This window comes from Pocillopora damicornis, chromosome 13, assembly GCF_964200805.1.
Source record: "Pocillopora damicornis chromosome 13, jaPocDami1.2, whole genome shotgun sequence".
NCBI lineage: Eukaryota > Metazoa > Cnidaria > Anthozoa > Scleractinia > Pocilloporidae > Pocillopora > Pocillopora damicornis.
The window spans coordinates 5,193,616-5,209,144 of NC_142682.1; the positions used below are offsets into that span (position 1 = coordinate 5,193,616).

The window sequence follows — 15,529 nt, forward strand, 5'->3', positions numbered from 1 at the left end:
TGAAGGAAGGTTGACTGCGGGTAGAGGTAGAGGAATCATCAACGGTACATTATCGAGAGACAGCTTTATGCCGGGCCTTGGGTGCCTGGACTTTCGACTGGTGTTATAATATGAAGCCCAACTTGCAGTACGTTTCACACTCTCTTTTATCGTTGCACCAAATAACCTAGCATACTCTAGCCTAAACATGTTCACTTTCTTGGAATGGACAATAGCGTGACAAGTTTCGACGTCATATGGCTCAAAAGATCAAGCGCTTGGTTGTCATACTCTCTAAGAGTGTCTGCTTGTCTTCTTTGGCCCCATTGTCTTGAAACGCTCTTTTTTTCTCTCTTTCGTTGCTTCCCCGCCATGAGACAGACGCACATGATAGTTAGTCATGATCTTCCTCATAGATAGCGAATTTCCAATTTATTTTAGTTTTAGATATCGTGTATTCTAAGTGTATAAGGACTGTAAGTCTTCTTTGAGTCTGTATCGTCTTAAACGAGCCATATATTATATATATATATATATATATATATATATATATATATATATATATATATATATATATATATATATAAATATAAGGTAAGGTAAGCGCCAATCACAACGGCGGTATTTTTTAAGCGGTCGCCCACCCGCCAGGAACAGATACAAAGATTGAGATTGAAACCAAACCGAAAAGATATCAACGGAAATTTGACATTGGAACGGAAATGGACAATGAGTAAAGTCAAACCCAAAGAAATGACATGTGAGAAATCCACACAGATAGAGAATATTTTAAATAGACGAACAGTAAACTTATCTGGCATTCAACTTACGCAGTCGGAAACAAACCTTCTACGTAAGGGACTTAACTTTTGCCCAACACCACCGCCACCAGGAAAATATGAAATCAGTAAGGACATTGATGCCTTTGCCCGTAGACTAACCCTTAAGGAATATCACACTCCTGAGAATATAGAAGACGTAATAGACGGCCCTGGATACCAACCATCGATTCTTCAAAAATTGAACCAGAAGGAGCGCAAGGTGTATACTGGACCTTCAAGGGAACCATACCTTAATACATATATTGACAAATTAAGGCAAGAAATCAGTGATGAGACTTTGCACAATCTACGATCTCCACGTAATAATCTAACCAAACGTGAGAGAGCAGCTTTGTTTAGACTAAGCAACAACACGGACATAATCATCAAGCCCGCAGATAAAGGCGGAGCTACGGTCATCATGAATGCAAAGGACTATGTAAAGGAGGCTAAACGCCAACTAGACAATGAAGAATATTACAAGAGAGTAGGAAGAGATCTCACTCTTGAACACGAACAGCTCATAAACCAGTGCTTAGATACACTTATGGACGACGGAGAATTAGAAGAAGAAGTAGCTAAACTCTTAAGACCAGCACAATCAAGGACTCCTATATTCTATATGCTCCCCAAAATACACAAAGTTAACAATCCAGGTAGACCAGTAGTATCCTCCGTGAACAGCCACACGGAGAAGCTATCAGCTTATGTGGACGAATTTTTGAGACCTATAGCAGAAAAGCTACCGTCATACATACAAGATACCACACACTTCATTAAGCGAATACGGAGTTTGGGCAAGTTACCCGAAAAGTGTTACTTAGCAACTCTGGACGTATCAAGCCTATATACGAATATAGACACAGACGAAGGACTCACTATTGTGGAGGAAGAGCTAGGCAAAACGAACCAGAACAAGCCATCACCGATGACATTATCGTGTCTCCTCGAGAAGGTTCTTAAGCTTAACAACTTTACCTTTGGCAATGAACACTACATTCAAATCAAAGGAACAGCCATGGGAACCAGAGTCGCTCCCAACTTTGCAAACGTATACATGGGTAGACTTGAAGAAAGATTCGTGTACCAAACAGAGTGGATGGACCATATCATACTCTGGGTACGCTTTATAGATGATATATTCCTTATCTGGAAAAGTGATAAAGACTCTTTGATTAATTTCATAAATTACCTTAACAGTGTAGCACCCTCAATCAAGTTTACACACGAAATCTCGGCACATTCAGTGAATTTCCTTGATACGACCGTTCTAAAGGACAATCAAGGCAACATCAGTACAGATGTTTATCAGAAACCAACTGATACTCATCCATACCTCCATTGGACATCAGCACATCCACCTCATCTGAAACGGAGCATCCCATACAGTCAAGCCTTGAGGTTGAGGCGAATATGCTCTTCAACAGACACATTGAAGAAACGAATCCTGGAATATTCGGATTTCTTTGTAGCGTGTGGTTATGCACAACGCAAAGTTCTCCACGAAATGCAGAAAGTGCTAACATTGACTCAAGAGGAATGTTTACAGACCAAAGAACGTGAACCAACAGATCGAATTCCTCTGGTTATTACATTCAACCCCCATACCACATTTATTGCAGAAATTGCTAAACGAAATTGGAACTTTCTCAAATCAAAAGAAAGATTATCACTCATCTTCAACAAGCCACCTTTAGTAGCCTACCGACGACCGAAAAGTCTACGAGACAGACTTGTTCGTTCAAGATTTGTAAATGAAACACCTCAGAATTTGATACCAAAGGGATGTAGAGCATGTGAAAGAACGAAGTGTAGTTGGTGTAAAAAGATCAACCAGACCACAACTTTCACCAGTCCCAATAACAACAAGACCTATACCATATTTCATACAGTGGACTGCCAATCGTCATGGATCATTTACATAATCGAGTGCAACATTTGCAAACTTCAATACATTGGCAAAAGCGAAACTGCATTTAACCTACGGTTAAACAATCACAGAAACCATATTAAAAAGGGAGTGAGTAGCTGCGAACTCACGGAACACTTTTTACATAACAAACGAACTCACGACTTTAACAATAATGTTACCATAACCATTATAGAGCAAATCCGAAAAGATCATTTAGAGACTGACAAAAAGAAAGGAGTCCTTAGAAAAAGAGAGATTTTTTGGCAAAGAACATTAAACTCCTTTCAGCCATATGGACTAAACAAAAGAACTGGATAAAGCTTTTACGCGAAAACCTTTATAAAGTTTTAGGTACATAAATTGTTTATAACATACGTTATAAAGGTTTTAAAACTGTTAACCAATTAGAAACACTAATTGTTTACGAGAGATTTTACTCAGCATTTAATTAAGCAACATGCACTGTACTACGTCACACAATTAACCAATTACGACTCTGTAACAATTGCATGTTAAGGCCCCTGAGGAAGGCAAATGCCGAAACGCGTCGGGTCTTGAATAAAGCGTTGAAAACGGAAGCACATTCTCCATTGTGCAAATTATATAAATATATATATATATATATATATATATATATATATATATATATATATATATATATAATGGATATAGCGATTAAGCTATTGTACATAATGACATTGGTATACGTACAACTGCCTTACCAAACACTGTTTTTAAGCTTATGCCGGTGGTTTGGTATGTTGGAAGACATGGTTAACAAACTGATCGACCTTGAACTAAGTGCTCCACATTCCAAGGTCGAAGTCTTGGGCGTCATTCAAGACGCTTGAACCCCTGCAGAGGATCAAAGTCTTGGGCGTCATTTAAGACGCGTGAACCCCCGAGGGATTCCTACGATATTTCAATTGGTTTGCCACGCATTCCTCTCAATAACATTTGCGTTGCATCGGTAGGGAAGCACAGAATTAGGAAGTCGAGCATAGTTTTTTCAGTGTAATTAAGTGAAGAGATTTCTGTAGTTATTTTCTTGTCTGTCATGTTCATTCATTTTCCCGCCAATTTAAAGAGAACAACAAAATAACAACAACGACAATACAGCAGATTCAACCGCTTTTCTCTTATTCGCTATTCTCGGTTTGCAGCTGACGTCATACATTTATGCAAATTAAGCGTCCGTCATGTTGGTGCTCATCTCGGGTGTGAAATTTCATGCAAATATATCGCCATCTCTACCGCACCCTCTTTCAAATACTTTGTTTTATGGATATTTCCGGTGAAAAAAATCCAGAATTACAAGAGAATATTCTCCTTAGGATACCTGTGCTTTTGACCTAAGCGGAGGACCTAGAAAGCCACGTTCGAGAGCGATATTTTAAGAAAATTTCTGGGGTTGGTGTCGATCCAGTAGCTATTCGAAGCGAGCACTGAATTCAACTCAGAATGTCTGTCTCCGATAGAAGTCTCGAACCTTCTTTCTAATTTAGTCCTGGAGACAAGTTATTGTGCAAATAAGCAATTTGAAGCATTCAAAAGTCTTGAGGCGTTCAACCTAATGGTGTCTGGCTTCGTAACATCGGTTCAAGGAGCAGAAGTTGTTGTTGTTGTTGGAAGCGACAGATTCTTGGGCATATAATATTGACAACGGGAAAATCAATGGAGTCATTTTTCTAGATTTGAAAAAAGCTTTTGACACTGTTGATCATCAGATCCTCCTATCGAAATTAAACTATTATGGCATACATGGCAAATCTTTCAAATGGTTTCAGTCATACTTGGAAAACCGCACACAGAAATGTTCTGTGAACGGGTCGCTGTCCAGCAGCTGCTCATTAACTTGCGGCGTCCCCCAGGGGACCATCCTCGGTCCACTATTGTTTTTATCATATATCAACGATCTTCCAAATTGTTTATCAAATTGTGAGCCGAGGATGTATGCTGACGACACACACCTTACATATGCGAGCGGTGATCTTGAGAGTATACAGCTTTGTCTGAATGAGGACTTAACAAACGTTTTCAACTGGCTACAAGCGAATAAACTCACACTGAATATGACAAAAACCGAATTCATGCTAATAGGGTCAAGGCAGAGACTGGGTACTCTCACAGCTTCACCAACAATTAGAATGAACAGCACTCAGGTGAGCCAGGTTACTTCTACAAAATCGCTTGGTGTGATTATAAACGATAGGCTCGATTGACATAGTCACATCGAAAAATTAACAAAAAAGATTGCCTCTGGTATCGGGTGCCTAAAGCGAGTCAGGCATCTGATCCCAGCATCGACCTTACATCTGCTTTACCAAGCTTTAGTAAAACCTCACTTTGATTACTGTGACATTGTCTGGGGTAGCTGTGGGATAACGCTACGAGATAAGCTGCAGAAATTACAGATTAGAGCAGCCCGTGTTTTGACATTTTCCAGCTATGATGCCGATGCAACTAAGCTACTTGAATTTTTAAGTTGGAAAAATCTGACAAGCCAGCAGGAAATTCATAGAGTTACCATGGTTTTCAAATGTCTGCACGGGCTAGCTCCTGAATATCTTAATTCTAAGTTTAAATGGCGTAACTCTGCTTATGACCTCAGGGACTCTGAAAATAAACTCAATGTTCCTCTACCTCGCACTAACTATTATCGAAAAAGCTTTAGCTATAGTGGAGCCACATTATGGAACAGTCTTCCATGTGATATAAGGAACACAGAGTCTCTGGGGTTATTTAAACGCAAGATCAATGCCACTCTATAACGCACGGCATTCACGGAAAACAGCTTTTAAATATTAGTTAGTGTTTTAATTTTTAAATAGTTTTAGTTAATGTAATTGCTGATGAATTGTTTCGTGCTTAAATAAAGATTATACTATACTATACTATACTAGAGATTGTTAACAAGATTGTAGTTGTGGCGCAGGTGAGATATTAGCAGCGGATGAACGATCCTCTTGTAGACATCTGGATTGTCGCACAAAGTGGTACACAAATATGCGTCAAGAAAAAGGAACAAATATGGTATGAGAAACATACGAAAAGTTCCTCAATCATAACGCACTGATCCCAACGCACTACCTCAAGGAAATGCTTGGCTTAATCCTTAAAGAAAATTCGTTTTAATTCATTGAGGAGAGCTTCCTCCAAAAACAAGGAACCGCTTTGGGTATGAAAATAGCAGTGCCATTTGCCAATATTTTCATGGCGGAAACCGAAAAGAAATTAATCCAACAATTAAAGCGAAACCAAACCAAAAGAATGGAAACGTTACATTAATGACGTTTTCTCCCTTTGGGATTGCGACAGGAAAGAGGTAAATCGGTTAATTAAACGGGATAACCATTTCCACCCTACTATCAAATTCACGGCTGAAATATCAGAGAATCAACCAAATCACTTTTCTCGATACCACGGTTTTCAACAGGTAAAGATTCGCAAAAAATTCCATCCGGGATATCAAAACTCATTAGAGGCAGACCGAGACTTTCCAATTACGCACTTCGCCTCGTGCCACCCACCAGGCGTAAAACATGGTTCATTAAAGGCAAGCAATAAGATAGCCTAGAACTAACTCTTCGAAAAAACATTTGAAGTGGGCCGTTTGAAATTCAAGAAAAGCCTCGAAGTAAGAGGGTACCCAGAAAACACCATAGAAAGGTGTCTGGCAGGGGTCAGCTTTGCCTCTTGACAATCGGCCTTTAAATATACACAAAAGCCGAAAGGTCACGAACTTTAATTGCCTTTTGTCACAACGTACCACCCGGCAGTTAAAAATTTAAAACAAATATTGATGGAATAGTGGAGTCCGATACACAATCAGCCTTTACTGAAAACAAATTTTACAAAGCTTCCGATCATCTTTTATAAAAAGGAAGAATCTTTAAGACATGCTTGTAGAGCAAAAAATATAATTTGAAGGCAGTAATGCGACGTGACCACGAAAGCCGCATGGGGAGTCCGTGCTGGTCTATCTTTATCTTTATTCTCACATCGTGTCGCTGCGACTTATCGTTTGTATCTAATTTCTTCTCATCTCTGTTGTCAATTTTTCTTTGAAGGAAGACTTATTTTTAATAACTGATGTATTCGATAAAATCCAATCCCTTTGTCCCGATCACTTCTGCTGCCACAGCCGAAAACTACACAAAGAACCATTCCTACTTTCTCACACACCTTACTACGATTGCATTTGTAACTAATTGTTTGGGCACCAACAGGGCGGATAGCAGCCGTCGTCAAGACAAAAGTCACGCGGGTGAAAACCAAGAATTGAAAAATCGAAGTCGAATTCATTCAATAATGTAAATGATATTATGGACGACAGTCAGACAATCAATCAGACCAAGCATTTTGCAGACACAGGAAATATCCCTAAGAAAAGGAATGAGTACATAATCGATACAGAGATGTTAAAATAGCCCAACCACTGAAAGACAAGGTAATGATTTATTCCTCTTTATTTAAGTGTTTACATGATAGGGGGGTGGAAATAGCAGCTTCGCAGAGACACATACCATCGGCATTTTGTTTACCTCAGCTTTTAAGGATTAGCGCTATTCATCTTAAATACGAACAATCCACTTAAACATTAACATACTCAGAAGCAAGTAATTGATTCATATATTCAATGTCGCTGTCTTCTGTTGATTTCACAAGGGAAGTGTACGTTCGGGAACCATCGTTTTCAGAGGTCTGCAAAACATTAAATTTTATTTGTTAAAAAAATTGTCATGATCGACTTGGCAGGCTTGGTAATGCTGGAAAACACGACTAAAATCGCGAATGCAAATTAAAAAAAAAAAAAAAAATGAACGAACCATAAACGCTGCCAAGCGTAAATGAGACATTCATTCAAATACATTTCTAGTGAAAGTTTTGTTAGATACTGCGCTTAAAATTTATTGCCTTTTTTTCCAAATGAGATCTCTTTGCTCGGCATTCCTAAAATGGTCTTAATCAAACAAGTGGTGTTTGAGATAGATATTAAGGAAAATAAGGACATAAACGGATGAATAAAATTGGATAAATAATAATGGTAAATGGATAAAACAATCAAATTTATGTAATATGGAAAGTTTTATGTTAAAAGACCACAGTCAAGGTGCGTCAGAGTAGCAATATAGGTGCAGGGAAAGGGGCACATGCAAAGAGCAAAGAGGAACAGCTAAAAAGTAAAAAAAGGAAGTATCGCACATGCTTTATTTCCCTTTTTTATGAGGCTCATATTGGTTAGCTTTAATTTAGTTATAAGTATAATTACCATCATTGACTCCGGAAGCAGTTCGGTGTATACACCCTCCTGTTGGACTAGCGGTTCCCTATGGAACCTCTCAATCCCGGTTCCATTTCCCGGAGCAAACTCTAGCCGGGCACCAACATTCAAAACATTTAATGGCAAACTCTCTTGAAAGTCACGTTGATTCCTGTATAAAGAGCGAAAAGAAATAAACACACAAAAAGAAAAGAGAGAAAAGGTCCAGGTTTATTATTAATGATCTTTGAAAATGCAATACGACTGACTGGCAACAAGAATGCAAAAAACTTTTAAAGGTTTTAACAACTAACAACGACCAGCACCCCACATTTATTTGGTGAAGATTCATGAATATGATTTCTACTCAGCTTAGAAAATCTACAGAGTTCAGAGCAGAGCCATTTAAAGCATTATAATATTGTTCTCTAATAGACAGCTTGGATGCCTTGTGCTCTAGTGACAGTGGATTGCCTTCGAGAAATCGCCAAATCCACTCTGGAATAGGAATGACGATCTCTGCATCGATGGGCATAAAAACCTAGTTTCAGCCTATCGAAAAAAATTATTTAGGCTCTTGTCCACTGGCTTTTATGCAACTACAGCTGCATTAGCTGTCTGGCTTTTGTCACTTTTTAAAGCATAGAGCCACCTGTCTCTATATTTCTGGGTAAGTGTTCTACCCTCCCAAAACAGCCGAAAACTCTTTGTTACACTTCGAAAACAAACCAAGTGAATAGTTGAAATGGATGCCACAGAGAAAATGTATTCCTTACGAACCATTAATTTTTATGTATTGTTTAAGAGATAAACTCGGCCTTGAGTTACATGTGCTCCAGACTGAATAAATTTCGAATAAAATTGACACAGATTGAAGTAACTTACATTTTGACAGCTTTTTTTCTTGAGGCTAGCGGATAAAATAAAGCACCACCGTTAGCAGTAAACACAGAAATAAATGACTTTTGTTTTCTTCAAAAGGGTTCAACTTAGGTTGTTGGAAAAAAGAAAAAAAAAAAAGAAGAAGGAAAAAAAAATTGACGCCAGACTTCGGATTTGTCGGTTCATCCGGCAGCATTTAAGTAAAAACGTATACATGTACTCGGTATCTCGGGTGACACATTAACAACTTACCCAGCTAAGAGGTAGTCGCGCAGCCTATTGGTAATGTGACCAACTATTTCCTTTGGGCACGTCATTTTACTCGGATTTGTCGTTGCGTGATTTCATGATCCTTTAGGTATGATTTTTCCAGAACCCGTCGGTCTTACAAGCCAGCATAGCATTGTATGTTCAGGACACTTTAGAGCAAGAGGTTGTAATTTATTTCTTCGCTACAACTCAGTTTTTCTATTCTCTTCTTTTTTTCTTTTTTTTTTTTTTTTTTGCTTTTCATCATTGTTGTTATTATTTTTTTTTTTCACCTTTACTCACTACTCTTAGATTTGGCTTACTTACCAATTACATATATTTATATATCTAGAACTATTGTTTAAAAAGGGTCTTGATATTAGCAGGCAAGTAACTAATTTAAAGAAACATGTATTACCAATTCAATTTCCAACCCTTTGTATATTAGTTAACTGAAGATGACAGAAGTTTCTTTCGAAACATGTCTTACAGACTTAAAAGTTTTATCGCTTTTTTAAAAAACTATTGCTTAATTATTACTGAATGATATGTTGATCAAGCCTGCCCCTAAATTGCCTTGATAATAGAGATGACTAAAAGTCAAGTTTAATTTAAAGAAAAAAGAAAACAAAATCCAAGTACCCATTTCTTGATGGTTTTTTCGTAGCAGTATGAAAACCACGGTGAGGATGATCATCACTATAAACAACAATGCTGCTGAAATAGCGATTGGCAGATAAAGGATGCCTTTCTCGAGGTCATCGACCTTTACCACTACTGGAACTGTGGGAAAAGAACTAACGACATTTATTAACACTTTAACTCCCATAGGTAACCAGGAAAGAATTTCTCCTTACAATATAAACATAATACAGTAGACAAGTGGAGAAGATAAAGAAGAGTATCAATTAGGAGTTTATTAGTTGATCAGATGTCAAATTCACTGAAATACCATCATTAGAATTGAATGGTAGATAGTGATGAGAATTACTAATGAGATAGGAGTGAACACACCTTAGCACCCTAACATCAGTATGCATATTCTCCATACTGCTCTCTCTACATTTCCTGGAGTGCAACAAGGATTTTGTTTAAAAATTATGAGCTTATTCAGCTGATGATCGTTTCCTTTATTCTCTGGACTTTCGTATTTGATTCAGAGGTAACATTGTAAGGAGAAATAAAAAGCTTGTCACTCATTAGGGTCAAAGGGTCGAGTAACCTGCGTTATTGTTATTTTACATGCTAATGGTAATTAACATGTAACATGTTATCATTACTCACTTGACTCGTTAGTTCTCACTTTTAGTGATACTGACCAAGGGCCACTTCCCTTATCAGTTTCTGCTCTCACTTGGATGTCAAACCATGTGTAAGGCGTTAGCTTGTCTAATGTCGCAGATCTGCTCACTATAACTACTCTTTGTTGAATGTGGGATATTCCAGCTGCCTGCCACTTAACACAGTACCTTGTTATTCCATCCCCTACATCAGTAGGAGCGCTCCATGAGATGACAATTTCGTTTGGTGAAACAAAATTTGTAGAGAGTGAGGATGGCTGGCCCGGCAAGCCTAAAAATTAACATGATAAAATGATATAGATATTAGAAATAAATTATTTAAATGGTAATAGTAACATTCCTTTCCATTCCCTATTTAATTTGGGGCTAATAATATTGACTAAGGCTTGTCTGTTCTTTTCTATTTACCTTCATGAATGAATTTAAAGTTAAAGATAAGAAGGAGTTTCAGAGAGTAAGTCGGGGAAGATTATGCCACTTTACTTTACTTATAACTTGATTCAGCATTGATTCACATCATCGTTCCGACATATTTGCTGGATAGCTCAAGTCCTCAACAGTTACAACGCTAATAGGTACCACATATGGTGGACGCCGTCGCCTTTGGTGATTTTTTCTCTTTTATACTGTCATGTAATCTTTTTAATTATCTTCTGCGGTGTAACTGACTTTCGAGAGAAGGACTGGGCCGTAATACGATTGACTTATTCTTATTCTCAGATTCGTGTAGTGAGAATTAAGAGTCTATTATCTCCTGCACCTGTCAATTCACATATGAATCCTGCATAAGATTTGGGTGAAGTACAGCTGACATCGTTATAGAGCCCGTAGTTATTAAGATAGTCTCTGTACATTTGCGCGCAGTTCTCTTCATAATCACCACCTCTGTTGTTAGGTTCTCCTCTTGCCCAGGGCCAATGTCCTCTGCTGGACGCATTCACTGAGCTGTTATCACTTAACCATCTCCACACTCCAGTTGATGTATCTTCCCACAAACCTATGAAGTATTCAGTGGTATTCTCTCTTTGAATGGTTTGCCTCAGGAAGTTCCATTCCTCACGACTCTCGATTGAAACAAGGTTATATCCAGACTGTTCATTACAGATTCTTTTGCTTCCGACCCAATTGTATCGGGTACCATTTCTCCCAAAGAAAATGTACCTGGAACCATGGAAGTACTTCTCGAAAGCTGAATGTAAAAAATAAAAAAAGACACACCCATTAACCTTATCAGCCGATAACACCTTGTGAGAAAGTTTAAAGGCAGAAAAAAAAATTGCTCTAACACTAATATTCTTTGAAGCTAAATAGCATCCAAAACAAGCTTAGTTGAACGTAAACAGTTCTTATTGGTCGCTCTGGGTATGGATCTAACACATAAATAGTTTATTGTTCTCTTCATTGGGTTTTTTTCTTTGTTTCTTGGTTTTTGTTGTTGTTGTTGTCTTTTATTCGGTGTCGGGGAGAAGTTTCATTTCAAAGTTCCAGTATCCTTCTTAATACGGATGTATTTCACTGTTGGATCCTACACGCTAGTGTGTAGAACAAGCAGAATAGCTGTTGTGTACTAACTTTATTAAACTCTATTTTCAACTACCTCACTTAAACTACACAAAAACTTAATTTCGGCTTTGTTTACTGAAAAATAGCTGCATCGATTGTAAGTTTGAAATGGTTTCGTAGTGTCTGAATACATTGCAATATCTAAAGTGCGGTGGGCACTATATGTCCGGCCAAGTACAGTGTTAAATTACTGACTGAACAAAGAAAATATAGTGCATCTTTTTTCATTTAACAAGCAAGCATACTCAATAATCAGCCTTAAAAAAAAACAAAAAAACAAAACAAAACAAAGCGAAACAAGAGCAAAACAAAACAAATAAGCAAATAAATAAATAAAAAACATCTACATGTTAGTCTAAACATTTTGCTTACCAGCATCACTCTTTACGTAAATGGTTTTAGTTAGCAAAACGAGAGCAGGATATATCGTAAAACACTAAACAACTGTCTCCCACAGTGTGCTCAAGCTTTAAAAACAAAATTGTTTGCAAATCGTGGTATGATATGTGTATCAGGCCCTTCAATTCTGCACTTGTAAACAGGTAATTCGTCCTGGTAGAGCTAAAACAAGACTGTCAAAACCAAACACGCGCACGTGTATCAAGCAAGAATGTATTTTTACTTTTTATCTCACGCTTCCACCATTAATACTCTTTTCGATATATACTGCTGACCCAAAAACACTGTTGTATTTAGCCTGAAAAGAATCTAAGATTTTTCAGACTACTTTAGCACTTTCTATTCAATTATACAGTGTTGTTTTGAATAAAAATGAAAGTTCCCTTTAAGCACTAACTGATAAAAAGATACTTTCTGTGAAGACGCTCTTAATTAATTACGTTTATGGTATTTCTAGACTGTCAGCGTGAATTACTTTAAATGCTGTGATCGAGATGAACGAGCCATCGAGGTTGCTAGGAAGCCAAAATGATGATGTTTCAAATGCCACGAAAGACAAAGTTGCGCTTGAACGATCAATTAAGATTTCGAAGCAATTTTTGGTCACTCAAGGTGTGACTTGGGAAGAAACAGCGGAAGGCTGGCGAAAGATCACGCTTTAAGGGAAATGCAAAAATATATTAAAACCATGTTGATTTTAATCAAGAACAGGCATTGAGAAGAATCCATCAATTTTCTGATGCAACACACCCATGCTGAAGCGATATACACAAAGGAAACAGCTTTTAAGCTACAACTAGGCGAAAGCTAGTGGAGGATGTAGGGTTTTATGATATGTTTGTTAAACCAGCATTATTCAACATACAGAAATTTTATCATTACCATCTACTAGTTCCTCCCCCCCCCAAAAAAAAAAAAAATAATGCCATCCTAGCTCGTCCGTCGCTCTTGATAAAAGCTTGTTATAATCGATCAAAACGCGTTCTACCCTGAGATTTATCTCGCGATTCTCTTGATTCATCGTGAAAGTGAAGCGTTTAATTTAATCAGTTTGCTGATCAAAATCACCACCATCTAGAAAACAACGAAATAATGAAACTAGACCTCGCGCCTCGCGAACTTTAGAATTATGAAAGATTCTTTTCTCACTTACTTGCTTTCGACAGTAGCAGACTGACTTCAAGAAGTATCAATACCGACACCTTCACTAAATCCATCGTTCAGTGCTTTGAAGGAGGATATTCGAAACACAACGAAAGTGCATTAAGGGTACGCTTCCACAAACAATTAAGATATAAACGCAATTTACGGTCACTCTTGGTGAGACTGGGGATGATACAGCGGAAGTATTAAGAGAGATCGCGCTTCAAGGAAACTTTAAAAGTAGCTTTACGACAAGTTGATTTCAATCAAGAACAAGATAACGAAAAAGATGAGAAAACAACACAATCTCTCCTTATATCATTTTTACTACAGCTATGGATGGAATCGGATCGACTCAAGCATTAGCATACACAAGTTTAGTTTTTGATTCACATATTCAATGTCGTTGTCGGGCGCTAGAAGCTACGCTAACTAGACGCAAATTTGCGCTTGCTCTGTTGAAAAGAAACTTTGTTTTTGTGCTTGCATTGGTGTGGGTCTGCCGCGAACGGTAAGTACATATTTTTGTATGCGTTTTGAGCGTATTATACATAGTATCTGTGCTGATTTTGGATCGCACAAACCGCTCTTCTTCCGCCATTATACTATAGCATGTGCTTATCGGCCAAAACGTCGCCCATGTGTCAGAATTAAAACGTCACGCATGCGTGTTAAGGACTTAACTGCAATTTGCGACTGGACAAAAAAAAAAACGATGGCGGAATTTTAACTCGGGCGTTTCCTTTGGAAAGCCCGAGTAATAATCTATAAACAGTTTTGAATCCTTCCAATTCACTTAGTTTTCTCTTGAATAAGCAAGAAGAGTAATATATCAAAACCATGAAAGTAAGAGTCAGCACAGTGTATAAAACCATTAATTTTCTCATACAACACACCCATACTGACGTGATATACACAGGGGAAACAGCTTTAAAGCTGCAACTAGATGAAAGCCATTGTAGGATGTAGGGTTCTTTGATATGTTTGTTAAATCAATATTATTCAATATATATAAATTTGATCCCTATTAGTTCTTTCTCAAAAAAAAATTATGCCATCCTTGTCCGTTGCTCTTGATAAATACTTGTTAAAATCAATTGGTCAAAACGCGTTTTACCTCGAGGTTTATCTCGCAATTCTCTTGATTTATCGCGAAAGCGAAGTGTTTGATTTAATCAGTTTGATGATTAAAATAGTCTAGAATCAATCGCCACCATCTAGAAAACAACCAAATAATGAAACTAGACAACCGATCGAGAGCTCGCCTTTCATAAACTTTAGAATTATAATAGATTCTTTTCTCACTTACTTGCTCTCGACAGTAGCAAATTGACTCCAAGAAGTATCAATACCAGCACCTTAACCAAATCCATTGTTCATTGCTTTGAATGAGGGTGTTTGAAACGCAACCAAAGAGCATTAAAGGTACGCTTGGAAGACCAATTAAGACATTAAGGTGATCACTTAGGATGATACAGCGGAAGAATTACGAGAGATCGCGCCTCAAGAGCAAAAGACGTGCGTCCCACAATCCCTCTGACTATTTGGGCGTCGGAAAATATCCGTACGCTTTCGGAAGTTTTCGGCAAGGATCGCGAGAATGACTTGCCCTTCCAAAATCGTTGGATATTTTTTGGATTGTTCTTTAAAGCTTTGCTAGCGGGATCGAGGTCGCCAGGGTCAGCACTGTCTTAGAAACTTTACGCCACAATTATGGAAGATTATACTATTCATGTATATGATCGGTGGCCTTTTGGATAGCTTGATATATTTTAACTGCAGTTAGTTTGGGATGGATTCGAATCCACTCAAGCATTAAAATACTTAGGATTCGGGCGCCAAAGGTTACATTAATTATCTAAAAACTGATTTGAATCTTTCCACTTCACTTAGTTTTCAAGCAAGAAGAGTAATGTATTAAAGCAGTGAATAAAGTAAAATTTAGCGCATTGTATAAATTCGTCTTTTTTTTTTTTCATGCAACACACCTGTACTGACGCAATATACACAAGGGAAA

At 37.7% G+C, this 15,529-nt stretch overlaps 2 protein-coding genes across 2 annotated transcripts; one reads left to right on the forward strand and one right to left on the reverse strand.

Annotated features, from left to right (window-relative positions):
* Positions 1-760: 760 nt before the first annotated feature.
* Positions 761-3,141, forward strand: LOC149035114 (uncharacterized). The gene has a single exon (XM_089192602.1). The coding sequence runs from the start codon at positions 1,222-1,224 to the stop codon at positions 3,028-3,030; it is 1,809 nt and encodes a 602-aa protein (XP_089048728.1). The 5' UTR covers positions 761-1,221; the 3' UTR covers positions 3,031-3,141.
* Positions 3,142-7,169: 4,028 nt separating this feature from the next.
* LOC113682424 (uncharacterized) lies at positions 7,170-15,189 on the reverse strand. Its single transcript, XM_089192636.1, has 7 exons — positions 14,822-15,189; positions 11,168-11,596; positions 10,391-10,678; positions 9,749-9,889; positions 8,861-8,885; positions 7,985-8,147; positions 7,170-7,416 (listed from the first exon to the last, which is right to left on the reverse strand). The coding sequence occupies exons 1-7, from the start codon at positions 14,883-14,885 to the stop codon at positions 7,306-7,308; spliced, it is 1,221 nt and encodes a 406-aa protein (XP_089048762.1). The 5' UTR covers positions 14,886-15,189; the 3' UTR covers positions 7,170-7,305.
* Positions 15,190-15,529: the final 340 nt, after the last annotated feature.